At 51.8% G+C, this 25,657-nt stretch overlaps 11 protein-coding genes across 11 annotated transcripts; 5 read left to right on the top strand and 6 right to left on the bottom strand.

The window, feature by feature from the left end:
• Positions 1–21: 21 nt before the first annotated feature.
• Positions 22–3,328, top strand: CORC01_11232 (beta-xylosidase; the record flags this gene model as incomplete). Its single annotated transcript, XM_022622858.1, has 10 exons — positions 22–65; positions 1,414–1,519; positions 1,574–1,716; positions 1,776–1,860; positions 1,910–1,970; positions 2,032–2,145; positions 2,211–2,259; positions 2,305–2,484; positions 2,537–3,174; positions 3,225–3,328. The coding sequence occupies 10 exons, from the start codon at positions 22–24 to the stop codon at positions 3,326–3,328; spliced, it is 1,524 nt and encodes a 507-aa protein (XP_022470622.1).
• Positions 3,329–5,349: 2,021 nt separating this feature from the next.
• CORC01_11231 (nuclear transport factor 2) lies at positions 5,350–6,212 on the top strand (the record flags this gene model as incomplete). Its single annotated transcript, XM_022622857.1, has 5 exons — positions 5,350–5,359; positions 5,661–5,725; positions 5,794–5,865; positions 5,940–6,038; positions 6,102–6,212. 5 exons carry the CDS (start codon positions 5,350–5,352, stop codon positions 6,210–6,212), a joined length of 357 nt encoding a protein of 118 aa, XP_022470621.1.
• Positions 6,213–6,732: 520 nt separating this feature from the next.
• CORC01_11230 (carbonic anhydrase) lies at positions 6,733–7,607 on the bottom strand (the record flags this gene model as incomplete). Its single annotated transcript, XM_022622856.1, has 3 exons — positions 6,733–7,331; positions 7,400–7,510; positions 7,592–7,607. 3 exons carry the CDS (start codon positions 7,605–7,607, stop codon positions 6,733–6,735), a joined length of 726 nt encoding a protein of 241 aa, XP_022470620.1.
• A 198-nt stretch (positions 7,608–7,805) lies between these two features.
• On the bottom strand, positions 7,806–8,483 carry CORC01_11229 (uncharacterized protein; the record flags this gene model as incomplete). The annotated part of the gene is made up of 2 exons (XM_022622855.1): positions 7,806–8,181; positions 8,368–8,483. Coding segments are annotated over 2 exons (492 nt in total), but the record flags the coding sequence as incomplete, so codon positions are not given.
• Positions 8,484–9,557: 1,074 nt separating this feature from the next.
• CORC01_11228 (uncharacterized protein) lies at positions 9,558–10,028 on the bottom strand (the record flags this gene model as incomplete). Its single annotated transcript, XM_022622854.1, has 2 exons — positions 9,558–9,684; positions 9,886–10,028. 2 exons carry the CDS (start codon positions 10,026–10,028, stop codon positions 9,558–9,560), a joined length of 270 nt encoding a protein of 89 aa, XP_022470618.1.
• A 1,252-nt stretch (positions 10,029–11,280) lies between these two features.
• CORC01_11227 (60S ribosomal protein L8-B) lies at positions 11,281–12,459 on the bottom strand (the record flags this gene model as incomplete). Its single annotated transcript, XM_022622853.1, has 4 exons — positions 11,281–11,481; positions 11,545–12,054; positions 12,116–12,190; positions 12,457–12,459. 4 exons carry the CDS (start codon positions 12,457–12,459, stop codon positions 11,281–11,283), a joined length of 789 nt encoding a protein of 262 aa, XP_022470617.1.
• A 1,577-nt stretch (positions 12,460–14,036) lies between these two features.
• Positions 14,037–15,245, top strand: CORC01_11226 (PP-loop family protein; the record flags this gene model as incomplete). Its single annotated transcript, XM_022622852.1, has 1 exon — positions 14,037–15,245. The coding sequence occupies one exon, from the start codon at positions 14,037–14,039 to the stop codon at positions 15,243–15,245; it is 1,209 nt and encodes a 402-aa protein (XP_022470616.1).
• Positions 15,246–15,541: 296 nt separating this feature from the next.
• On the bottom strand, positions 15,542–15,685 carry CORC01_11225 (uncharacterized protein; the record flags this gene model as incomplete). Its single annotated transcript, XM_022622851.1, has 1 exon — positions 15,542–15,685. The coding sequence occupies one exon, from the start codon at positions 15,683–15,685 to the stop codon at positions 15,542–15,544; it is 144 nt and encodes a 47-aa protein (XP_022470615.1).
• A 2-nt stretch (positions 15,686–15,687) lies between these two features.
• On the bottom strand, positions 15,688–16,039 carry CORC01_11224 (uncharacterized protein; the record flags this gene model as incomplete). The annotated part of the gene is made up of 3 exons (XM_022622850.1): positions 15,688–15,753; positions 15,819–15,911; positions 15,992–16,039. 3 exons carry the CDS (start codon positions 16,037–16,039, stop codon positions 15,688–15,690), a joined length of 207 nt encoding a protein of 68 aa, XP_022470614.1.
• Positions 16,040–16,980: 941 nt separating this feature from the next.
• CORC01_11223 (MOZ/SAS family protein) lies at positions 16,981–20,489 on the top strand (the record flags this gene model as incomplete). Its single annotated transcript, XM_022622849.1, has 3 exons — positions 16,981–17,668; positions 17,731–17,778; positions 17,836–20,489. The coding sequence occupies 3 exons, from the start codon at positions 16,981–16,983 to the stop codon at positions 20,487–20,489; spliced, it is 3,390 nt and encodes a 1,129-aa protein (XP_022470613.1).
• A 2,509-nt stretch (positions 20,490–22,998) lies between these two features.
• Positions 22,999–24,851, top strand: CORC01_11222 (ENTH domain-containing protein; the record flags this gene model as incomplete). Its single annotated transcript, XM_022622848.1, has 4 exons — positions 22,999–23,071; positions 23,146–23,215; positions 23,273–23,493; positions 23,566–24,851. The coding sequence occupies 4 exons, from the start codon at positions 22,999–23,001 to the stop codon at positions 24,849–24,851; spliced, it is 1,650 nt and encodes a 549-aa protein (XP_022470612.1).
• Positions 24,852–25,657: the final 806 nt, after the last annotated feature.

Genomic DNA, 25,657 nt, shown 5'->3' with positions numbered 1-25,657 from the left:
AGCGATATTGCTCTCCCCGCGATGTCCTCATGGGTTCTGTGGGCCTCCGAGGTCGAATGGCTGGCGTAGCGCCGCGCCAAGATGGAGGCAACAAACCAGTGAAAGATGGCAGTCGAGATCGAGCGAGGCGGTCAATACGGATGCCCTGCATAAGGTAGATGGCGTTTAGGAGGCAAATCCCGATCTCCGTTGATGAAAGAGGAACGGCGTTGCTACGGGAGGTGCATTACGGAAATAAAGAACTCATGCCGTCACACGAACTCGGGTTTCGATTCTTTTTGCAGGCAACGGAGCCTGTTGTATAGGCTTAATGCGATGCGATGGCCATTGCATATCTGGGCCTTGAGAAACAGAATATAGACTGCATGCAATCCGACGGTCGAAAACAAGGCCTCTCCATCTCGCACTCATCACGACGCAAGGAGACGATTCTCTGGATAACAGTCGTTGCTAGATCCTCTTGTAAACAGCGAACGCCTACGTGAGAACCAACTCTTCCCAGCCACGGGGTGGGCAGCTTTCATGTACAAGCCGCGTGTGTCTTTGCCGCGCATCTGCTGGCTCGGACGTTGCCACTAGCAGTATATTACTGGACCAACGCTTTCAGTTCCACACCACCCCTCCTCTCACTACCTGTTTCTCTCCTCCCAGTCGCATGTACCTGGGAACGTCATCGTCCAGACAATCATCGCAGACCCACAGGCCCATGCAAGGAGAATCGATGAGAGGACTACACGACCCCGGGTGAATGCTGAACAAGTCTACAATTGTCTAATTATCCTTCATCTGCTATTTATCCAGGTGATGTCACCCTGTGACATCGATGCGGGGGGCAGTGCTAGGCTTGTCCATCGTTGGATTTCCTCGGCGCGTTTGATATGTTTGCCATGGCTCTTCGGTTTGCCTATGGGTCGCCTATATAATCTCGAGGGTAACTCATGAATACCTTGTTACAGGGAAGATTAGTTCACATGCGTTGCAGGAGATATGTTGTTGTCAATTCTAACAGCGGCCTCGTGGCTCATCAATTACTCAACTTCTGGTCATGCTCGCGCTGGAACGGCACGGGGATCCAACTTGACCTTCTATAACCCCATAATCCCAGGATTTCATCCAGATCCTAGTTGTATATTCGTACCTGAGTGGAATGGTACCTTCTTCTGCGCATCGTCTAGTTTCAATGCATTTCCCGGTATACCCCTCCATGCTAGCAAGGACCTGCGAAATTGAGAACTGATTGGTACACGCGTCTGATGGCCCAGGTACGAAGAGAATTGATCCACTAACCAACGTGGTCTAGGGCATGTCTTGAATCGAAGAGAGCAGCTTCCTCGACTTGCAGAGACAAATCGATCCACAAGGCAACTAACTCTCTTGGTGCCAAAAAGGTTTACTCAGGCTAACGGAGTCCAGTGGCATCTGGGCACCAACATTACGCCATCATAATGATACATTCTGGCTTGTTACAACTCTCGTAGACGATGATAGGGAAGCGGCAGATGCTTCGAGATGGGACAATGTAGGTTTCGCCCCGCGTCTTCTCTGGACTTTTACAACTCAACCTTAGTTCAAGATCATCTTCAAGGCGCGAGATCCCTTTGACCTGGGATCTTGGACCGACGCGGTTCATTTCGAATTCGAAGGATATGATACGGAGCCTTTCTGGGACGATGATGGCAAGACATACATCAATGGCGCCCATGCCTGGAAGATTGGGTAGGTGTTGCAATGTTAATGACTTCTTTGTGAGGGGATAGCTGCTAAGACTACCAAAGACCGTGGATTCAACAGGCGGAGGCGGATCTCGACACCGGGGAGGTCGGAGAATGGAGAATTATTTGGAACGGCACAGGTGGCATGGTCGGTGAGACACACCTCGGAGATCTCGGAAGAATTAACGCAAAGCTAGGTACCGGAGGGACCGCATATTTACCGCAAAGATGGTTACTACTATCTTCTCGCTGCCGAGGGTGAGTCCAATGGAATTGGCCAGGCACGGAAAGCTTATGCAAAGTTGACGGTTTTCGACAGGTGGCACTGGACTTGGTCATATGGTCACAATGGCCCGCTCAGAGAGAATAGGCGGCCCGTACCAGTCGAATCCGTGGAATCCGGTTCTGACCAACGCCAACACAACCAATTACTGTTAGCACAGCACAGAAGTTCTCTCTTTCCAAGTGGTCATTGGTGACTCGGCTAATGGAGATCAGTTCAAACTGTCGGGCATGCCGACCTATTTCAAGATGCGTCTGGCAATTGGTGAGGGGATCTCTCTATCGTACTTCAAGAGGCTAACGAAAGCAGGTGGTGCGCCGCCTTGGCCACGAGATCTGGACCAGAATGGCTCAACTTCCCTATGGGCCGTGAAACGGTGCTGACTTCGGCCACTTGGAGTGAGGGGGAATGGCCATACTTGACCCCTATCGAGGGGAAGATGAGTGGATGGAAGATGCAGTCAGAGGATCTAGATATTGATGGCTCTGGGTACGGATTACGTATCTCGTCTTCCTCACGTGGCTTCAACTAACTAGTTTAGCTACCTAATTTCACTAGGAGAAGGCCAAGGTGACGCTTTTGACTTTGCTCTGAATTCGACGCTCCCAAACCATCTCACGTATTGGCGGTACCCAGTCGAAGACTCCTATACAGTCTCACCTCCTGAAAAGCCTAACAGCTTACGTCTGGCGCCCTCTAAACTCAACCTCACTGCTTACAACGGCAACTACGCGGGGCCAGAAGGCCAAACATTCATTGGGAGAAGACAGCAAGACACACTATTCACCTACAGCGTCGAACTTGACTTTCAACCAACGGAGGAAGAGGAAGAGGCCGGCGTGACGGCTTTTCTCACGCAGAACCACCACTTCGACCTGGGAGTTGCTTTGCTGCCTGCGAGATTGAGTACCCAAGCCTTCCCTGGCCAAAACTTGTCGGCGGGGGGAAATTCGAGTGATCTCAAACTTCAATTTCGGTTTCGAGGTATATCATATGCTCCCGTTCCTACCGAAATTGTGATACCCGTGCCAGAGGACTGGGTTGGTAAACCACTGAGACTGGAGATCAAAGCGGCGAATGTGACACATTACTCCTTCGCTGCTGGACCGGCTGGAGCAGCTTCCCAAATCGAGACTATCCTATACGCCTCTAACGATGCGGTAAGCTGGGGATTTACAGGTGAACTCGTTGCGTTTGCTAGATCAAAACTTCAGCTAGTTGTTTATTAGGCGTCTTCCTCGGTGTCTACTCGACCAGCAACGGCGGTACTGGAACCACACCAGCGTATATCGCGAATTGGAGATACAGCCCTCAAGGGCAGTTCAGAGATTAGAAGCCAATCATGAAGCACGGCATGTTTATTGGAGGCCGTCTACGTTCCATACGAAAGTTAAACGAAGCGCCCTCATGTTTCTATTTTCAGAACACAACTCCTTTCAAGCCCCCGCCCTTTTTTGATCTACGATCAAAGCCGCGATTTTACACCTGCGTCTGCAACCTCATTCCGTCCATCGTATGCTTCTTTTGCCACAATCACTATGAGAATGGCAAGATGGCCGAGCGGTCTAAGGCGCTAGCTTCAGGTGCTAGTCAAGTAATTGGCGTGGGTTCGAATCCCACTCTTGTCAGAATTTTGCTCTGCAAAGTGCCACCGAGCTGAAACCGTGTTGTGAAATTATCGAACGCCATTGCCCTAGTCGGTCGATGCTGTTTTTTGTTCATGGGCATCGTAGCGTTCTACATCGATAACTTTGAGTGGATATTACGAGACTAGGCCTTCGCTTTTGTTTCGATTACTGCACTCGACCTGGGCGTTAAATGTGGCCGCGGGGTAACTGTGTCTTTTATTTTGAGCGTTTACAATGGTCGTGTGTATATCCGTAGCACCAATCAAGGAATTCATGAGGTTACTTCAACAATGCCTATAGGAGTCAGTGAGGAAGAGCAGGAATATAAGGGAGTGCTAAGGGTATCTGTAAGCCCCCTTAACGGAGTTCGCCGCATCACTATTCACTGGGTACCTCAGGCTCGGGACTGACGGGACGTTGCCTTTATAGCCCGTTCCACAGCTGCACTTGAGTCTTCACTCACCGTCGCTCATTAAAAGTGTTCACAAGAACACAATATAGGGGATACGTCACCACTGCACAATCTGACGACATGTAAAACACGGGGGGGAGATGGATGCAAGTTTTGGAATTCATGTTCATTATCTTAGCATAAATGTGCAGCTGATAGTCCTTCCTAACGTGTCAGATTCATTGACCAATAATGCTTGTGCGGGAATCTAATAGTGACCAGGTTAGCTAGTGCTTTCGGGTAAACAGCTGGTTGATCGAGTATTGCTTCAAAGCTACATTCAGACTGTTGAGCTTGATAATTTTTGAATCAACATAGTGTATTCTGTTGGCCGTTCTTAATGGAAGAGTTGATCATCAACATAGCAACCCAGAGGGGTTATGTGTGTGTAGAGGAAATGAGACTCAAATGCTTACCGAGAAGAAGAAATCTGTGTGCAGAGTGTGGTAAGCTGGACGCAAAACCTAGATAGAACAGTGACGTCACCCAAAGACCGGCCGTGGTAGATAGCACACGTTATGAAACAGAGCAGTGAACAATAGCTGATCAACGAGGGACTCATCAAAGGCCGACGCTTGTCGTGATTCATTCTGGATATCGGAATGAGGAAGGGTTTGAGCGGCGGCAGGAAATGGAAAACATTTTTTTGTAGTCGAAGTCTCGACAGCGCACGGCCCATGCGTCCGGACGGGCTCGCTTAAGGTACTTCGGATGGTGACGATAGAGCCTTAGGTAAGGTAGCTAGCCGGGTAGCCAGCACCCAAGTGAGAAGTGCTTAATTGCATTCGTCCCTCGGAAGTTGAATCACCCCGCCATTTATGAAAATAGCTGGAATACAGTAGCTGCGCAATTGCATGACTTTACTGTTGAAGGGGTTGCCCACTAATTACGACCAGATGGATCGATGTCAGAACCCCGCCATCAATACGGATATTGGGAACCCAAACCCAAGGACCAGGTACTGCCCTATGCCCAAAACCTGGAAGTTGCCCAACGGGTGACCTCAGGTACCGCAACGGATTGGCGAGGTGCCCAAGGCACTTTGACGTCCCAACCACCTTCCATTGCATGTGCGCTGTGCGCGGCGCCCCTGCCATGTAGTAGTCCCCCCCTCTTTCCACCACCCCTCCTTTGTTTCTCAGCCTGGCGACCGGCGAAAGCTCTCCTCCGACAAAAGTCTCGATCGCTTCAGAGCCCACCGTAAACAGACCGACCCCTCCTCCGACCCGAAACCTCCTCGTCTGCAACGCAGCTACCCCTTCCAAATCAGACAAGATGGCGGCCAGTAAGTCAAAATTTCCCTCAACCACCTCCGTCACTGCTCCAGCTGCTGTGCTTGCGATGTGAAGGAATGTGCACGCCCTGGTTGCTGCCCCGCACGTCCGTGATGTTTCCCTGCTTCTTGCTCTTGATCATGTCTGGCGAATAGATAGATAACTAACCGAGACGTATTCGTAGACTTCGAGGAAATCGCAAGTCAGTTTCCCCTTGCTAGACAGCCGAACAAGCTTGCTTTCCAATGCCGTTGCAATATGCCGCCCCTTCTTCGACACTGAGCATACTGACGTCCTCCACAACGCAAACAGAGCAGTTCATCGAGTTCTACTACAACCAGTTCGACTCGGATCGCAAGGGACTTGCCAGCCTCTACGTGAGAAACCGCATTGTCATTCAACCAACTGTCTTGGTCTTCGCTGACAACAACAACAACAACAATAGCGGGAGCAGTCCATGTTGACTTTCGAGTCTGCGTCTTCCCTTGGTGTCAACTCCATCGTCGAGAAGCTCTCCGTACGTATGCCCCAAGGCGATTGCGCAAAGAAAACGCCCCGCCTCCAGTTGACTCGCTAACCTCTTTATTATAGTCCCTGCCCTTCGAGAAGGTCAAGCACCAAGTTACCACTCTCGATGCCCAGCCCACTACCGAGGGCGGTATCATCATCCTCGTCACTGGTCACCTCTTGGTACGTATACGATATAGCTTGGCTATTCTCTCACTACAAGTCTAGTCTAACTAACGAGAACAGGTCGATGAGGAGCAGCGCCCTATGAACTACACTCAGGCTTTCCAGCTTCTGCGTGATCCCTCTGGCAACTACTTCGTCTTCAACGACATTTTCAAGCTTGTCTACGGCTAAGCGTTACGACTATTGACGAGACAAATGCATGAGAAGGGGGGCACGATACTTGCATGCACTTCAGAAGAAGACGATTTGATGAGGCCCAATATCTGACTTCGAGGGACTGGGCATGGTTAAGGGCAGAATAAGAAGATCTCGCTCTCACTCGATTTCCCATTCTCTTTCATCTACGCAGGGTTGAAGCGAGCATGTTGGCAAGGATACCACCTCACACTTTCCCGCAATCCAAAGACGGCCCTGTTAATCATGGTCCCTCAGGGAAATGGGAAAATACCCCTATTATTACCACATGATTTCAACACCCATGACGCCCTTGATATCTGTGCATGACTAACGTGACCTTGGTTTTGCCAATCATCCCGTTTCCTGCGCCTTGAATAATTTTCGATACAAGAATGAGAACCCAACGATGATTCAAACGTCGCTCCTTCACTAACTAGCCCAAGACAAGTGGTTAACGTACCTAGACGGCGCCTTTGGTGTCACGTCGGTGGTGCCTTGCCGGGTTTTCCCACTTTCAACGAACCTGCATGGACGCGTCTCCGCCGTCACGGAACACGAGCTGAGCATGCTTGCCGCGAACGATCTCCTCCCCACTTCCGGTGTTGATAATGCTGTTCCGAGTGGCCCCCGGGCCTTTAGTTCCGAACCCAAGGTCGCGGATACGGCCAGTCGCAATGTCAAAGATGCAGCCGTGGACGGTCATGCCGCGCTCTTTGATAGCCTCCTGAACGGTGAAGTTGGCCATGAGGACGTTTACACCGGTTTCGACGTTCATCTCGGCGATGCGGATAGCCCTGTCGTCCTCGTCCTTGATGGCATCCAGCTCCTTGGTATTCTGAGTGCGGACTGTCTTTAAGGGAGTGAGCCAAGTATCGAGCACACCTCCGACACGGGAGTCGCCCAGCGCTGCTTTGGCACCTCCACAGGCCGAGTGACCGCAGAGCACAACATGCTTGACCTTGAGGTGAGCAACGGCGTACTCAATAACAGCCGAAGTGTTGATGTCTGTCGGGGCCACAATGTTGGCAATGTTGCGGTGCACGAAGACGTCGCCAGGTTGGAGGCCCAAGATTGTTGTCTCGGGCACACGAGAATCGGAGCACCCTAGCCATACTATATGTCGGCATACGTTAGCATCGGATCAACTAAGACATCGACGCTGGGCTCGCGGTCAGACGTACAAATTGAAGGCGACTGCCCTGAGGCAAGATTCTTGAAAAATGCAGGATTCTGGTGTGACTTGTACCCAGCCCATGCTTGGTTGGAGCTCAGGGCATATAGAAATTTATTCTCTTTATCCACGACGACGCAACGTCAGTATATAATTATGGTTCAGGGTTTTTTTTACCCAAGGGAAATCAACGAGTACTCACGGTCGTGTAATGCCATTGTAATCGGATACACGCTGACGCAGCCGAGCGCAATGCAATTGCGACGCTGTGGGTTGCCTAGGGGAACTCGACCACAACTCGACAGTCGGAAGATTGCAATAGCTGGTTCGAGTGGGCAAGGAGGAAATGGTGACGTGTTGCTCTTGTGTCCAGACGCTGTGTGCTTGCAAGCTGGCTGAGACCTGCCCAGCTAGAGTTATTCAACCAAAAAGAGTACTGATATATGAGCCCCTTGGCGGAAGCTGATTCTTGCTGCGAGGTGGACAAGCCGGGCCGGTCGGTCACTACACGTAGAACGTAATTTCTGACTGGGTATACAAAGTGCGACAGACGTCAAAGTCGTCGGAAATCCGGGGCCCTGGCTAATAGGTAGGGTGCCGGTCGGTGTAAGTGGGGACACAGATACAAGGCCGCAGAAATGAACATAGGATACGTGACTTTCTGTACGGCCGATGGTATACGACGGGAGCTGGTTGGAGAGACTGGGGAGTCTGAGAATCGAAGATGGTGGTGGCCAACGCCGAACGCCGTCGTGAAACCTAGGGTCTTCTAGCGGACTGGTCGTGCCACTTCAGTATGGGCAAGAGATATTAAGCTAGTGATGCGTGACGATAATCGGCTTATGGAACGAGGTTCCGAGCCTTTAGCGAAGCAAGTGAGAGGGGGGAAGAAGGATGACCCAATGAGCTGTATGAACAAAAGTGTGTGTGTGAGTGAGAGTCTGGCATGCGAAGGGCAACTAACAGTGTCCGAGAGACTTGCGTTGAGATGAGCAGAGAACTGCGGTTGAGTTGGAGGGGGAGCGCCGAGGGAGTGGTTGATCCAATAACAGAGAAGTTGTTGAGACAATGCAAATGAGCTTCAAGATCAAGCTGAGCTGAGGAAGGCACTATCAGACAAGGTAGTGGACAAGCAGAAACATAATAGACTCGAGATCCTGCAGCAGACTACATGCAGTTATCATAAGATGTCATGCCATGAGCACGCGGGGGAACGAGACATGGAAGATAATATAAGTAGGATGGCGATGCATACTTGGGCTTTGCATGAGCCGCTGCATGAGACGAGAGAAGACAGACAGACGGAATACACCTGGCTACAATGAAGTGCGCCCGCGTCGCTTGACCGGGAGCATGACCATGACCATCTGGTGGAGAGCTCTGCGCACTTGGAGACACAGCCAAGACTTTCAGACGAGTCGCCCCAGAGGGTTAACGGTGCCACCCCTGGGCATCACCATGGATGAGCATACGGCAGGAGACTGTAATACCTAGGGCGGAGGAGGCAGAGGGAGAGGAAAGACGGAGGGAAGCAGACGCCATACCCCGGTCATCTCTTTGTGATGCGCACTATTTCGGGATTGTGACCTGTGACTTGGGATGTTTGCGTTATGCTTCCGTCCACCCACCACCCTGGGGCGATGGAAGCTAGGCGAGCGTTCACGGCATATGTCCTGGCTATCATTTCTGGCGACTTCTGGCAAACAATCGCCAGAGCAGATCAAGATGAATCCAACCGAATAAAAAATTGGCGAGGGCACCGCGTCATTGTCTCCGATCACCGGGTGGGGGCCAAAGGACCGTCTCCGGGTAATGGTCAGTCAGGCCCGGCCTTCTCCGCCAGTCGGGCACTCATCTCCGTCCCAGCCCAGTTTGCCTTGGATAGTCTCACTGAGCAGCTGAGAAGTTGACTGCCTATTTGACAGACAGGGGCAGTGCCATATTGAACATCCGTCTCTAATGCGGCCATGGAATATGATCCATGCTCTGTGTCCTTGGGCTAAGAGGCAGAGGGGCAGAGAGGTCATAGGAAAACAGTTGAGCCAAGGGCGACTCCAGGCTATCAGGCTATGAAACAGCACTTGTCAGTGTCATCCCTCACAATACCGCCGCAAAAGGCAAGGCATCCTTTATAATCCTATCCCTTCCCTCATTCGCCTCTCAGAACTCTACGGTGTGATCGGCGGTGATTTGACGTCTCGGTGCGCGTCGCCCTCAATTGCGATGCAGGCCGCGATGTTCCCCAATAAGACGTAGTTTTTGGGGACGTGGAAGTCCTGGCCAGTGTCTGCTAGTCTAGCGGGAACCGTTTCGTTAACGGTGATGCAAATAGAGTAAGAGGAGAAAAGCAAGCTTTATTGCAAGTAGAACTATGAATAGCGTTTGGTTTTCTAACCTAAATCAGTTAGCGAGGCGATGCATGCTCTCAACGAATGTCTGCATAATTAGTTGCCGGGCACCTCTTGGGTTTCCCTCACTTTTTAGAGGTACACTCACCTCCTGTTCCCCACAGAGAGTATGTGGCCGGGGAAACGGCCCGGTTCTGTCATGAGACAGGCTACCTGACCTTCGCAGCGTTGTGACATGGTCCGCCCGCCCTCGTCGGGCATGCCAGACCTCAGGTCGCAGCCGTGCTCCATGGATAAGACCGGGACATCCGCACCAGAGACGGAAGTATAGGTGCACACAAATGCCAAGAAAAGCAGGGCGTTTTGGGTATTTGCGGTGGCAGCGACTTTGGTCCTGGGGGAGGAAAGAGAAAGAGGGGGGGATCCCAAAGACAAACCGGGCCGGGGCTAATTCAACTTTGGGATTGAAGGTGGCAGGGCACACAATGATTGCAAAGAAGGCCCCGGGCAGATATCCGGTCCAGGTCAACGACGATGGAAAGCGACGTTCTCAGGAGATCATTTGCCAAAGAGGAGGCGAGACACCAGGAGCAGAAAAAGGGTGAATGTGGAGGGCCAGAACGGGACTGTCTGTATCTACCTAGGCACCAATCTAGAAAGCTCAGCTCAGAATACAAGACGCGAAACGCACCACAAAGTTCGCCGGCTTGGCATGCAGCAGCTCTTCAGCGTCGTACGCGCGAAGAGGCCGTCGCATCACCAAACCCGCACTTACAGCGAGCGTATTCTTAGACATTCATCTTGGCATGTTTAGTCACCTAAAGTTTTGCATCGTACGGTATTTCGATAATCGATCTACACTACCATTGTAGAGCTTTTGGACCCTTGAGCCTCCCTGGGTCTCTCGTGGAACCCCCTGTCGCCGATCAACTATGACCGATTGCTCCATTCTACACTCGCTCTACGGTTCTATTGGTACAGTACCTCGCTCTGCCGTATCTCTCCAGAGTCCAGACTGCAACCCGCCAAGCCTTTGAGGAATTAACCACATGGCAGACTTCGGTAAGTAGATCTCAGCATCGTTGGGCAGACCTATCGTCCACTGTGATAATAAGTTGAATCGGCTCTTCCTAGTTCCCGCGCCGTGACAGACGACTATGAACAGTTGTTTAAGCGGCTCGTTATTGACAGCTGAAGCAAACGAAGGTTTGAGTTTGATCCAACGATGTGCCGGAAACTTTTTTTTCTCGTTACGATGCCTTCGTTAGCTTTCGTACTGATAAATACTCCACACGAACATCCTAGTTCGGCGAAGAAGCAGAGTATATAGGATGGCGCCACATTCAAGCGTGCAAGGACACACGTCCGCAAGTATTTGGGAGAGTTTTGGGAGAGTCGTGAGATCACTACGTCATGGAAGCAAAGCATGAACTTGAAACCCAATAGAATAGTCATCCCGACGCCATGCCAAATTTTTATGAACCAATAGCCTCCAGTGGCCTAGTCTCCTAATACACTAAAGTAGTCCGGGTATAGATCCATCTTAGACCTTGATGGCGTTGTCGAGAGCCTTCTGCTTCTTCTCAGTGCGCTTCTGGGCCTTGGCACCCATGATACCACCGCCCCACTGCTTACGGGCGCTGTCGGTCTTCTCGAGGTAACCGTCCTTGATGGCGGAGACGAGCTTGGAGAGCTCACTCTTGTCCTCGGAGCGGACCTCAGTGAAGGCGAGGACGGCGGCAGTCTGTCATAATTTAGCATGTATACTATAACGGAAGCTGCTGTGCCGGCTGAGTTTGAAACATACCTTCTTGTGAACAACGGTACCGAGGCGGGCCTTGCCCTTGATGATGGCGAAGGGGACACCCATCTTACGGCAGAGGGCGGGGAGGAAGATAACCAACTCAATGGGATCAACGTCGTTGGGAATGAGGACGAGGGAGGCCTTCTTGTTCTCAATCAGGCCAACAACATGGTTGAGGCCGTACTTGACAGTGTAGGGCTTCTTGGAGACGTCCTCCTTCTTCTTGCCGTCCTTGATAGCGGTGGCCTCCTTGACAAGACGCTCCTTCTTCTCAGCCTTGGTCTCAGGGCGGTACTTGTTAAGGAGCTTGAAAGCCTGGGCGGCGGTGTTGCGGTCGAGGACGTGCTGGAACTGGGCGATCGCAGGGGGGACCTTGAGACGCATGTTCAAGATCTTCTTCTGGCGTTGAAGACGAACATACTCGGGCCACTTGACCATGCGGGCCAAGTTGCGGCGGGGCTGGATGTCCTGGCCGATGCCGAAGTTACGGGGCTTGCGCTCGATAAGAGGGTTCTGCAGCAATTGTGAGCGATCGACGGAGCTGCGGGAGCGATGTTGGAGAATAGTCACTAACCTTAGGAGCCTTTTTGGAGCCAGCCTTTCCCTGAGGGAAAGGGGCGGGAGCCACCTTCTTGCCGGACTTGGGAGGCTGTCATTGAGAAAGCAAGACATCAGTGAATTGTTCAAATTGACTTGTGTCTTCCTTTATCTCTAAGGAGAAGGACGGAGAAGTACTGGAGGTGAATCCAGCATTTCGCCGTCCTCTCCAGCCAAATCATCATCAACGCCCCGTCTCCACAAGCAAGCTTGCGAAGAACCGACGGCCGAGATGGAAAATCGCAGCGCGCATGACAGCGAAACCGGATGTTGGCCTCGAGGGCAGATAGAGTCGTTTTTCATTCAACATGTACTCACCATTTTGTCGGTTGTCGTGATACTGCCTTTGGCGGGGATGGATGAGGGACAGGTCAGTTGAGGGAACTGCACGTCTCGGGAGAGGAGGATAAACTGTTGTTGGTGTGGGAGCCAAAAAAAAAAAAAAAAACTTGATTAGGGCAAGAACAAGTGGATACCCGATAAGAGAATTTACGCCGTGAGCGCACGTACCCGGGTTGGGGGTTTTCAACAACGCCTCCAGTAGGGTGTACCCTCAATGTGTCGAAGTACCTATATAAGCAGTACAAGCGCACTTAGGCATTACAATAATGTGGGCCTACGTCCCGTTTTGCGCTTTGACACCATGCGCCTAAGGGTCATAATTGCCTACCAGTCACTCTAACTAAATGGTCTCCATGTGTCTTCTAAATTGACCTGGACCTTTATACCTTCTTTGCCCTTATTTACTACTTTTTCTTCTATTTAAAAAAAAAAAATCTAACCTGAGCTCATTTAACCTCTCTTGCCTCTTGAAATGAAATATTATGGACAGATGTTTAATGATAAAGAAAAAAAGATTGAGAATTCTCACTTTCAAAATCACTAAATAAATTATATGTAATGAGACTTTACACGGGTATAAAGATACACTTAGAATACAATACGTTGTGCAATATTAGGACAGGGCAATGTCCACATCCCACAAATTCAACCCGAGTAGGCAGGTAAAGTATCTTTACCCTACCGAGAATTTGTATGTTAGCTACCTGAGGCGCCGCCAAAGTTATCTCTACGTGACGACCAATAACTGCTCACCACTCGTTCGATTGAGTGGTCACGGCCAACCTGGACAAATTTTCTGATTGTTAATGTACTTATAGGCTACCTATATCTGCTCGTTTGCCGGCTCCACTGGACAAAATGGCAGGTAATGCAGGCTCGAGACAATAAAGGTGGCAGAAGACTGTCCCCTGTTGTCTCGATGTTCCTTGTTGGACCGGATTCGTCTCAGGAGAAATGCGAAATTGGTGGAGCCGATGATGGTGATGCGTGACAATGAGAATAATCATCGCAAAGACAGCAACGTCTTGGGGAGAGAAAATCCCGTCGATTTTCTGCAACCTAAGGTAAGGTAGGCATCTTAGGTAGAACCCAGGTGGTCTGGTACCTCCCAGGTTTCCACCAAGTGATCGAACAGGTCCAGGCATGGAATCCCACTTTGCGGTACGTACTTACGGGGCCGATGATGATGACTCCAATGCCATCAAAGCCATACGGCGACACATGCAATTCTCGAAAATTTCCGTTACTTCGATCCAACAACGATAACCCTGTTTTTCTTGTTTACTTTTTCACCGACCCAAATTCTTACAGACTTTACTTGAACAAACTCCCATCCACATAAAGTCTGCTCTCTACTGTCCCGCTCAGCCGAGTTTGGTCCTGTTTGGTCCACCGCGGGGTATCGACTTCGAAGCTTGTCGATTCAACTAAGGAGACGAACTCCCCTGTGCGAGTTTGGCGCAAAAGATCCGCCGCCGACACGACACTGTTTGTCTGCGACAATTTCCTTCTCGCAAGAAACTATTTTTCCTCCTCCGCGTGGTCCAGCTCGCAGGATGGCTCCGGTGCTCTGCGCAAAGTGCAAGGCTGAGCGTGCTCTCGTCAAGCGGCCCAAGAACCATCAGAAGCTTTGCAAGGCCTGTTTTATATCAGTCTTTGAAGAGGAAGTACATCACACCATCGTCTCCTCATTGCTCTTTTCCCCAGGGGATCAAATAGCCATCGGGGCGTCGGGTGGCAAGGACTCGACCGTCTTAGCAAGTGTTCTCAAAACCCTGAACGACAGGTATAATTACGGCTTAGATCTCGTGCTCCTCAGCATCGATGAGGGTATCAAAGGCTACCGAGACGATTCACTGGAAACCGTCAAGAGAAATGCCGTCCAGTACGACATGCCCCTTACTATAGTGGGGTATGACCAGCTGTACGGCTGGACGATGGACCAGGTTGTCGAGGTGATTGGAAAGAAGGGCAACTGCACGTATTGCGGCGTTTTCCGCCGACAGGCACTAGACCGTGGCGCCAAGCTTTTGAACATTAAACATGTCGTCACCGGTCACAACGCAGATGATGTTGCTGAGACGATTCTCATGAATCTCTTGAGAGGGGATTTGCCTCGACTTGGTCGCAGCACAAGTATCGTCACTGGTGACGACACTAGCGACGTCAAGCGCAGCAAACCACTCAAGTACTCTTACGAGAAGGAGATCGTGCTATACGCCCATCATAAGAAGCTCGACTACTTCAGCACCGAATGCATTTACAGCCCCGAAGCGTTCCGTGGAACTGCTCGCACTCTGATCAAGAATCTTGAGCGGGTGCGGCCAAGTGCCATTTTGGACATTGTCCGCAGCGGTGAGGACATGGCTCGACATGTTGCGGGCGGATCGAGCAGCTCTTGTGCCTGCAAAGGAAGTGCTATCCGTGTCGCTGAGGATGACTTTGCTTCTGGTTGTGGCTCGCAGCAGAGTAAAGGCCTTGAGACCGAAATCGCCCATTTGGATGCAAGCTTGAGCCAGGCAACTCTGGCCAAATCCCAAGAGACAGATTTCACAGGTGTTTTCACACCTCCACCAAAGACAGAAAAGACGGTTCGGAATTGGTCTGAGCCGCCCAAGTCCAGGTTGAGCCAAGCAACTTCAAGTGCTCCACTACAGACGTTGGGCAAGTGTAAGAGATGCGGCTACATGTCTAGTCAAGCCATCTGTCAAGCTTGCCTGTTGGTGGACGGGCTAAACAAAAACAAAGCACAGATTCGCTTATAGATATTATTTAGTAGAGTTAGCATTCCATTCCCAGTATTTCCAGAATGGCGAGCCAAGGACCATGTCTCCGCATGGCCTCTTTCCCGTCTCTCCCCTAGGTGCGAATTCGCGTTTACATTCCGGCACGATCGACTGAATAATCGCACGCAATAGTGACTTTGAAACCGTGCTGGAAGTATTGTCTCGTTGGATGGCTGGAGTCTATGCTGGCAGTGAAAACCCTCATGGTTTACAAGTAAGGTAGGATACATATTTTTCGTTGACCACCATCCTCTACGACATACGTTTCTCTAACTTTACGATATGGTTAGCCCATGCTCAGTCATTTCCCACAGGTACAAACCTACTCTCCAAGGGTGATTCAGCTCGAAGCCTGGAGGCGCCTCATGATTGCCGATTTGTCCACGTAAATCGCCAGTGAGTCTACGATCTCGGTCCATCACTAAGTGGCCGTCGAGTTAGCATTCGATCGAGCAATAGCGTATGGTTCAACCGGACTGGGCGCGTACTTTGCTGTAAGAAAGACAAATTAGCACTGTAATTATGAAACAACACCAGGTCGTAAGTACTCACCCTATCCCACTGGTCCAACCCCCAACGGGGCTTTTTCCCACCGTTCTGGATGCCCTTGATGACGTGCAGTCCGGTACCAGTGATACCGAACATCTGAGAGGACCTTAGTTTCCGTCGCGGTAGTCAATGTTGTTTTGCGCCGACGCAATGGCAGTCGCAGGGGTAGCTCTTACGGCGATCATGATTCCATAAGGAATCAGGGTCTCGAACGGGACGGGCATGGTAGCGGATAGCCGTTCGGCAAGGCGTTATTGGTTGTCTGTATGAGTGTATCAAGTGGGCGCAAGACTGACAAAAGATGCAGCTTGCAATCGTCGGTATCTGCAGTTGACGTCGTTGGACTGCGGCTTCCTTAGAATGTCTGGCCAATTGATGGAACCGATGCGCCGGGTCGTCGGACTGTGACCTTCTCGATCACGTGATCAAGCAAATTCGTGCTTAAGGTCTTTGCGATCAGGCTGATTGGCTGAGCACTGTGTAGGGTCTCAGCAGCTTGCTATTGGTCACTGTGCGAGAAATTGGATTGAAACGGGAATCACGCAGTGCTCCCCGGGCTTGCCTTGTACCTAAGCTTGCACACCTCCCAGCTGAAGCACTTTCCAACCTGGAAGATTGCGCTCCCAAGGTCCCACACCTCGTGGCCCCGAGGCCATTTGCACCTCACCTTCAACCCCAGTGCGTGCACAGTACTCAATTACCCGATTACTGTACGCGCCATAAGGTAAGCTAGGTCTCGAAGTCGCATCCCTTGGCTTGACTTGCGCCACTCTGTGAGCTGGCAGTTTGTCAACTCTTTGCGCTTCCAACAAGACTTGGAAGTCATTTCTGGCTATTCTACAGCCCTAGAGGAACTGCGCCGATCAATTGGCAACGAGTTCTACCCTTAGCTCAGAGGTAGCATCCGTGTTGTATTGACGACTGCGCATCCCTGCCGCGCATCGCCGCTCAAGGCCAAACGCGCTCATCTCTCACAGCAACACTCTCTCACGACAAGCCGATTCACAACTGTTGCGCGCCAGCTTTGTTCGATTCTTTGCCCTCCTTGCTAGCTATGGGCTGCGAAGATCGAAATATTGTCAGCTACGGGCGGATTCTGAAATAATAGCTCCGAAAACCAATCGAAACTCACAGACTCTGGCGGCGTTCGAGCCTCGCTGGCAGGATGGCAAGCGCGCAACTCACCGAGGAAGAGCTGCAGCAGAGCGCACTTCTCTCAGATGAGGATGCCGAAATCGAAGACGCACCGATAGTACCCGTTGAAGGGGTGCCTCAGGGTACCGAAAGTCCTTTGACGAACCTTAATGCACACGATGACGAACTTTCGGACGCGGACGCGGTCGGCGACAATGACGACGAAAGAGACGCGCCCACCTTGGATGGCGATATTGAGATGGCCGAGAATCCAGACGATAACAGCGAACTGTCTGAGCAGGAATCTCTAGAAGAGAACCTTGATGAATATTCTGGCGCCGACATGGATCAGCGTCTGGAGCAAGACGATGGAGATGAAGCTTCGGGCGGTCCGCGGAGCCGCAGCAGCAGTTTGCTAGATGATATTGAGGAGGATGAGGCAGAGGGCGTTGGCGCTGTTAAGATCAGGCCAGGCGAGACAGATGATGAAGAGGTAGATGAGCCGGAGAGCGAGCATTCGGATTCGCATAGCGAGTCTGGCAACGAATCCGAAGGAGACGATGCCTGGGACGAGGTCGCCGTAGAGGAGGAAGAAGATGAAGAGGAAGGTTCAGAGGATGCAGCGATGAATACTTGTATGTTCTGCAAGCAAGATGAAGAACATGACCCGGCAGAGGACTTCGAAGAGTACTTGGCTTGTATTGGATGTGGCGAGAATTGTAAGTGTTTTGCATCTTCGGGCGGAGCAAGATCACGAAGAAAGCTAACAACATATTGCTAGCACACCAACATTGCGCCAGAGAAGCTGGCGCGTTCCAGGAGTTCAGCAGTATACACCTTCCTCCTCTGCCAAGCCTTATCGCGTCTGACTGATCATCCCCTGTAGCTGCTTTCCAGTGGAAGTGCCCCGATTGCGCATCTGTTGACGATGCGCCTGCCGATGGGTTTCAAGGAAAGGCTTCTCCCGAATATGCAGAGAAGCTTGGACTTGAGCATGGGCGGGAGCCAGATGCCGAGCACGAGGTTGGGCTATCTCCGTCGTCTAGACGGTCGATAGCATCCCAAGTAGCGCGAGACTTGCTCCCGCCCCAAAAAGGCACCTCCAAACCCGACTCTCACTCGGTTTTCAACCATCTCCTTCTGAACGACGATCCCATGGATGGAACTCGAGTTCTTCGTAAACGCAAGACGTCGTCTGTCGAAGCTGAGGAGGTTGTCATGTCGCTCAGAAAGCGCCGACGAAACACATCAAAAGATAGGGAATCAAGCCACGGGGCAGGCACAGCACAAGACGGCCTGAACGGAACTGGGGAGAAGGATACACGACGCAAGCTACGCCTGCACCCCCCCCGAAAGTCACAGGCAATTACCGTTACTCGACGGACTCGGTCCACCATCATCAAGATGCGTGTGAAGCCATCCGCTCTTCGCCGAATCCTGTCAAGAAAGTCTTCCTCCAATCGAAGACGAACGGAGAAAGTGGTAGACACGGCCGCGTCATCCCACGATGGATTGGCTGCCGCCATGTCAGCTTCATTCACTTCCACTGACTACTCACATCCCTTTTATTCCTTCTTAGACCGGGAAACCGACGATATGAGAACAAAGCCGTATGGTGGCATCCTCAGTGAGAGCGAAGCCGACACATCAAGGACCTTACCGACCAATGATGATCGTCGAAAATTTGATGAAGCCAAACAAAAGGCAGAGGAGGTATGGCGAGCTCGTCTTCATAGCGTCCAACTCAACCTAGCGACACCTGCCAAGAGGCCCAAGAAAAACGCTGGACCAGCGAGCCAGATTGAGTGCATCGATTTCGGAGGCTGGGAGATCGATACCTGGTATGCCGCACCCTATCCCGAGGAGTATAGTCGGAATCGCACTCTCTACATTTGCGAATTCTGTCTGAAATACATGAACTCGGATTACGTCGCCTGGCGTCACAAACTCAAGTGTCCAGCTAAACACCCACCGGGGGACGAGATATACCGGCATGGATCCGTTTCCGTCTTCGAGGTTGATGGGCGAAAGAACCCAGTCTATTGCCAGAATCTTTGCCTTCTCGCTAAGCTATTCTTGGGGTCCAAAACGCTTTACTACGATGTTGAGCCTTTCCTCTTCTACGTCTTGTGCGAATACGATGCTCTAGGCTATCACTTTGTTGGCTACTTTTCCAAGGAGAAAAGAGCCAGCAGCCAGAACAACGTTTCTTGCATTCTGACCCTGCCCATACACCAGCGAAAGGGCTACGGTAACCTCCTGATTGACTTTTCATACTTGCTCACCCGCGTGGAGCGCAAGACTGGATCACCTGAAAAGCCTCTTTCGGACATGGGTCTCGTCTCCTACCGCAACTACTGGAGACTGGTACTTTGTCGATATCTCCTTGACCATGTCGAAGAGGACAAGTCAACGGCACCGGGTCTCAGCGTTCGGCAAATGTCCGACGATACAGGACTGACTCCTGACGACGTTATTTCTGCCCTCGAAGGTCTCCGATGCCTCGTCCGTGACCCGCTTACGGAGCTTTATGCATTCCGTGTCGATCTCTCGTACTGTAACGATTATATAGCAAAATGGGAGGGCAAGGACTACGTCAAACTGAATCCAGACTCGCTCACCTGGACTCCGTACGTTATGGGACGAGGCAATGCTACCAACTTTGAGTTAGGCCCGGCTATCAGCGCGATTGCACCACGAGAAGAAGATGAGATCCACAAATCTACACAGGGCGCACCGTCAGCGGCGTCTCAACAAGCAGCTGCGGCTAATGACATTGTGGACAAACCTCCGGTCGCCGAAAGCAGCTTATCAAGTAGCGCTGAGGGTGCTGATACAAGAGTACATGGCCCGAAGGTGGAGTCTACCATCTACGAATCGACGGAATCACATCAAGAGGGTCTGGTGAACGGCGAAAATGGCCTGGAACAGGCTCACGAAGAGGCGTCTCAACTCAACGAAGTACACCAGTCTACTCCTGAACAAACTGCTGGAGGCTGCTGGGCCAGTTCTTACAAAGATGTGCCTCCTTCGAGGTTCGAGGTGTACCCACCTCCCGGTGGTCGTCGTTCGGACCGGCCGCGAACCAGTGTCACACGGCCTGCTGTAGCACGTACAGCGAGTAGCAACCCCAGACCACGGCGGTCGGGCGGTGGTAGCAGTGCGAGACGGACCACGTCGAGCCGACCCAAGGGCAAAAGCTCGTCGTCGTCGTCACGGCGGAAGACGGGGGGAACGGGACGTGGACCGGGTCGGTGGCCAAAGGGTACCAAGAAAAGCGACTATGGCAATGCTGACAGTGGGCCCGGCCTCCCGCCGGGTTGGCTCAGAGAGAAACAAGAGAGAGAGCGGCTGGCAGGTCTTATAGTAACCAAGGACAAAGAGGTTGAAGGGCTCACGTCTCAGAGCAATGAGACGATGGATGTGGTCCGGGTGCAGTTCCAAGACGGAGGACACGAGGATGCCGGTGCTGAGGAAGCTGACAGTGACCTCGACGGTGGCGTTGACGGTGACGTTGACGGCCAAGCAGAGGATGAGTGAATGCTAAACAGCCGATACCCCTTTGAAGAATTAATGTCACTCGTGCCATTCGAGTCGACTTGTAACATATTGTTTCCAGTAGTGCAGCGTAGCAAATTTTCATGTTTTTTGTCATCCAGGTATTTCATTTCAACCAGTGTTATCGTCGTGTTGCAAGGTAGCTCGGAATCGGATAGGAGATGTGTCAATGCTCAGCTACATTCAAACGGATAGTCTGTCCTCGTCTGGCCTTGGCGCTCCCTGTCGCTCTAAACACTCCACGTCCAGGTGCGATAGTCTCGAGGTCAAACACTATCGGGCATGGGTTGGATTTAGTCCAATGACGAAGGCAGCGGTCAATATGATGGGAAGCGTTAGTATTGTTGAAGGCGGGTGACATTTGCGCTCTCGTGTGAGTAAAAAGAGCACTGTAGATCGGAAGCGTGCCGCTGCTTGGCAAGCCAGTGAGGGTCTCGCCAAGGTTGAGACAACGTCGAGCAAGCTCATACTCGGACACATTTGCCATGGGCGAGTCACTTGAAGGCATTTCGCTCACTAAATCTGAGTGGTTGGCGAGGTGCATAGGTAGGCACAACAATTAAAGCTAGAGGCGGACATTCCTGAGTATTTAGATGCGGATGACTGAGGGGAGGGTCCTTCTTCCCTGTGCTAACCTCTATCCGTATGGCATCCACCCTTTACCAGCCAGTCAGCGAAATCTAGCCAGCCTTCCCGCCCTTCCAACGTCGCGTCATGAGGGGAAATTGGCTTCGTACAAACGGGAGTACTGGCACCTTGATCGTAGAGGAGCCGAAGCTAAACTCACTCAGCCTCCCTCGATTACTTGGCCGCAGCCTCCGAAGTGGCCACTCTCCTGTTGCTTTCTTCCCGCAATCGCGTAGGAAAGTGTCGACTTACGTGTTCGAGAGTGCATGTTCTCGGTCCAAAGCACACAGGCGGTGAGGTGCAGTAATTGGACGGGCAGAGACACCGTCCTATTGGAACTGCGTCCAAGTAAATGTAGGCACTGTTACGAGACAGGTAGGAAAATTGGCTACCCGTGGGAAAGTGCCCGCACATTGGATTGGATCCGGCATGAGGGTATCCGCCAGCCGCGTATCCGTAGCGGTCTACCTTATTATCATCCTCAAGGCACATGCTTAAATACCTGAGGAGGTACCATAGGGTGGCAGGTGGGTAGCTTTCGTGGTCGCCTGCGACATGTGAGGTACTTCTCGTACCAATGGAAGGCGGGAGGTGCAGAGGTATACCTTAGTATACATGGCGTTTTGTTCAAGGCCTACCGCCAGCTTTGCGTTAGCAACACAGAACCTATGACACCCGCTACACGACCTGACCAAATGCTTGCCTGGTATCCGTACCTTGCTTGCGATAGATGTCGTAGGTAGCCTTGGATGCTATCCAGATCCTCCCTCAATGTCAGGTCACTTCGAGAGATGGATGTGAGGGAAGGAAGGTACCTAGTTATGGACCCTCCTCATGTGCTTATCACAGGTCCCCACCTATCTAGGTATGCACCTATATGAGGTAGGTAAGGCAAGGCTCCTTGGCATCAGACACCTGAGTACCATACCTACATTTCCTACACAGCCTTCAGCCCCCACATTGCACTTACGTGGGAGTGCCCGAGGAGTCTTGGATCCCCGAGTCTCAGTCTCCGTCTCCGCCGCCCGGCCCAGTTGCATTACGCACACGCACTCGCCGCACCGCCAGAGACGTGAGTGTGACACTCAGGTCGTCTCTTCCGCCCAGTACCAAGTGCCCAGTACCAAGTTCCCAGTGCCAAAGCCAGTGCCAAAGCCAGTGCCAAAGCCAGTGCCAACCGGGACCTTTCTGCCTTTTAGCCTTTCGCGTTTCTTCCTCAACTCTGCCAGCTTTGGCAAACGTTACTGCTTCATCTCCAGAACAACCGTCTCCGACAATCGCGACGCTCAAAATCAAACGTACTACCTACCTCCTTGTCGACCAAATCCACCCAGTAGCAAGGCAGTCAATCCATCCATCTGTTAGTCTGCTGTGCTCCGCTGTCCGTCGTCATCTGCCCAACCACTGGCGAAGTCGGCCTTTGCGACCCATACCCCCTCGCCGACCCTTAGTCTGCCAACGCTCTGCGCTCGGCCGCCATCTCGATTCGTCGGACCAGGCTGTCGTCACAAACGCCCCTCCCACCTGTCCAACCTTTGCTTTCCATCCATCTTCAACCCGCTTCTTCGCAGCGCTCCTATCTAACCCTCCAACAACACTTTCAACCATTCTTCGTGCTATTGCCCATCGCATCCGCAATCGCCTGCGTTGGGCTCAAGCTCTCCGTTGGCCCAATCGCAACAAGCTACACCACGCCGCTGTAGTCTATTTCTTCCAGCCCATCCGACAGCCCACTTTCTCCGAACAATACCCAAACTCCCCGCCGGACCTGGCATCGCCTGCCAATCCATCGCACGTCATCCACTGATAAACCAGTAGCCTCAGACGGACTGACTGACGGACTGACGACGACGACTGCGCCAAAATGTCTAAGGTTATGCGAAGTGTCAAGAACGTGACCAAAGGTTACTCCAGTGTCCAAGTCAAGGTCAGAGAAGGTGAGTCCCAGCTTTCCCAAGCAGTTCCATCCTCCTTTATTCTCTACAACACCATCTCACACTTGTCTCTTTAGCAACCAGCAACGATCCATGGGGTCCTACGGGAACTCAGATGAGCGAAATCGCTCAGCTCACGTACAATACGTAGGCTTCGCACTCCCAATCGACCTTGGCAGCACGCTAAATAAATTTCTAATCCAGATCCACCGAATTCTATGAAATCATGGACATGCTTGACAAGCGTCTGAACGACAAGGGGAAAAATTGGAGACACGTCCTGAAAGCTCTCAAAGTGCTCGACTACTGTCTGCACGAGGGTTCTGAACTTGTCGTGACATGGGCGAGACAGAGCATCTACATCATCAAGACACTGCGCGAGTTTCAGTACATCGATGAAGATGGCAGAGATGTTGGGCAGAACGGTACGCACCCTCACTCTCAACTCTGGGACATTCACTCCAGGCAAATCTCCGTCTTTCTAATATGATCACTAGTGCGTGTTGCCGCAAAGGAACTTACGTCACTCATTCTAGACGAGGAGAGGCTCCGAGCCGAGAGAAGCGATCGCAAGTCATGGAAGTCCCGTGTCACCGGCCTCGAAGAATTTGCTCCTCAGCATACCAGCCCTACTCAGCCGCGGGTCCGCCGCCGTATGAGCAACGAAGACGACACCGAATACAGACTGGCTATCGAGGCTAGCAAGCACCAGGAGGAAGAGGACCGCCGAAAACGAGCCGGCCGCAATGCCCACGAATCTGAAGACGATGACCTAGCCAAGGCGATCAAACTAAGCAGGGAGGAGGACGAGCGGCGCAGACGAGAAATGGAAGACAACAACGCCTCGCTCCTCTTTGATGACACCCCTGTTCAGTCAACGCAACCGCAGTACACTGGTTTCAACCAAGGCTACCAGCAAGGAAGCGCTGTAGACTTCTTCGCCAATCCCATTGACCAGAACCAGCTTCAGACGCAACCCACCGGCTTCATGAACAATGCGTACACCGGATTCCATCAACAGCCCCAGGCGACAGGTTTTCAGAATGGCTACGGCAGCGGCGGGTTCGGGATGGCGATGGACCCTTACGGACAGCAGCAGGGTATGCAGGGCTTCCAACCGCAGCAAACGGGCTATAACCCTTATGCTCAGCAGAATTCCACTCCCCAGGAGACAGCCGCGCAGCCGGGAAGCAACAACCCTTGGTCAACGGGTTCGATGAAGGCAGGTAATCCATTGAAGCCAATGCAGACGGGCTCCAATAATCCATTCGCATCCTCGTTTGGCCGTCCTCAGACCCAATCTTCTATGCCCGCCTTGCCAGAGCAAAAGACACTCTCAGCGTTTAGCCAACCCAGCTTCGTTCAGCAGCAGCAGCAGCAGCCTCAGCAACCTCGGCAATCTCAATTGACGGCACAACCATCCTTCGGAACTCCGCAGAAGGAGCTCACAGAGCATGAAACCAAACTGAATGCCTTGCTTGCTGGAGGAGACGGTATGGACACGTATGGCAACACCGGCCAGACACGTATCCCCGCACAGCATACCGCACCTGGGACCTTTGTCAATAGCGCCGGCTCTGGAGCTCAGCGACTTACCGCAGAAGCTACAGGAAGCAATCCGTTTCTCCGATCACAATTCACAGGTATGCCCAGCATGTCATATGGCGGGCAGCAAATGCCAGCTGCAACAGGCCCCGCAGGTGTCAATGGCAGTAACAATCCATTCGCGGTTGGAAGACCACAACAGCAAAACACCCAGCCGCAGGACCTCATTCAGTTTTAGGCTACCGCATCCGGGGACGTTTTAATTGCCCGGATATTACAGGTGTCCAATTGTCAGCACTGTCAAAGCCAACGGGTACCTGCACGATCCAAAAGAGCTATGTTGTTTTTTTTAGAGTTGGGGGGACGCGGAGGTTTTATCTTGCAATGCGGTCACATACCCGTCAGAGGACTCAACTGGTTCCTGTTCATAGTTGGCCGGCGGTTTGCTCCTATTTTACATTTACACAGCTTGCGTATAGTGCTCTACAATGAGCGATTTTATCTTTTCTGAAATCTTGCCACAACATGTAATATACACCCCGAGGAAGGCTGTCTGCATATGCTTTAGGTGACAAGGTATGGGACAGGAGTGACTTACCGTCTCATAATGACTGCGAATAGCGCTAAGTCTTCCTTGCCAAAATATGAACTCACTATACCCGATATTCTGGGCGGATAGTGTCCGTGACATTAGGCTTCTAGCAACGGGATACGACGGGTTTGTGGCCTTGAACATGTGGTCTGCAACTGGGCGGCCTGAAGGAGTTTGCGCAGAATATGAATCCAAGCACGGCCAGACTTATGACAAATGGATAGGATCCAGGCGCTTCCAATTCCAGCAGAAGGTAAAACGACCAATTGAAATTGAAGAACCGAGGAGAAAATATCTTAGGCTGCCACAGGTGATTGGGATATGTGCCTTCTAAAATGTGAGTAATCGCTCGAGTTTGCGAATCAAATTCGGTGGGAAAAGCGCGGTCTGGTGACCTACCGGGCGTTCCCGCGGCTGTCGTCTACCTTATGCCCATGATTGGACAGATGGAA

Source organism: Colletotrichum orchidophilum (assembly GCF_001831195.1).
Source record: "Colletotrichum orchidophilum strain IMI 309357 chromosome Unknown Scaffold_119.1, whole genome shotgun sequence".
NCBI classification, from domain to species: domain Eukaryota; kingdom Fungi; phylum Ascomycota; class Sordariomycetes; order Glomerellales; family Glomerellaceae; genus Colletotrichum; species Colletotrichum orchidophilum.
This window is presented reverse-complemented; position numbering and strand designations above follow the sequence as displayed.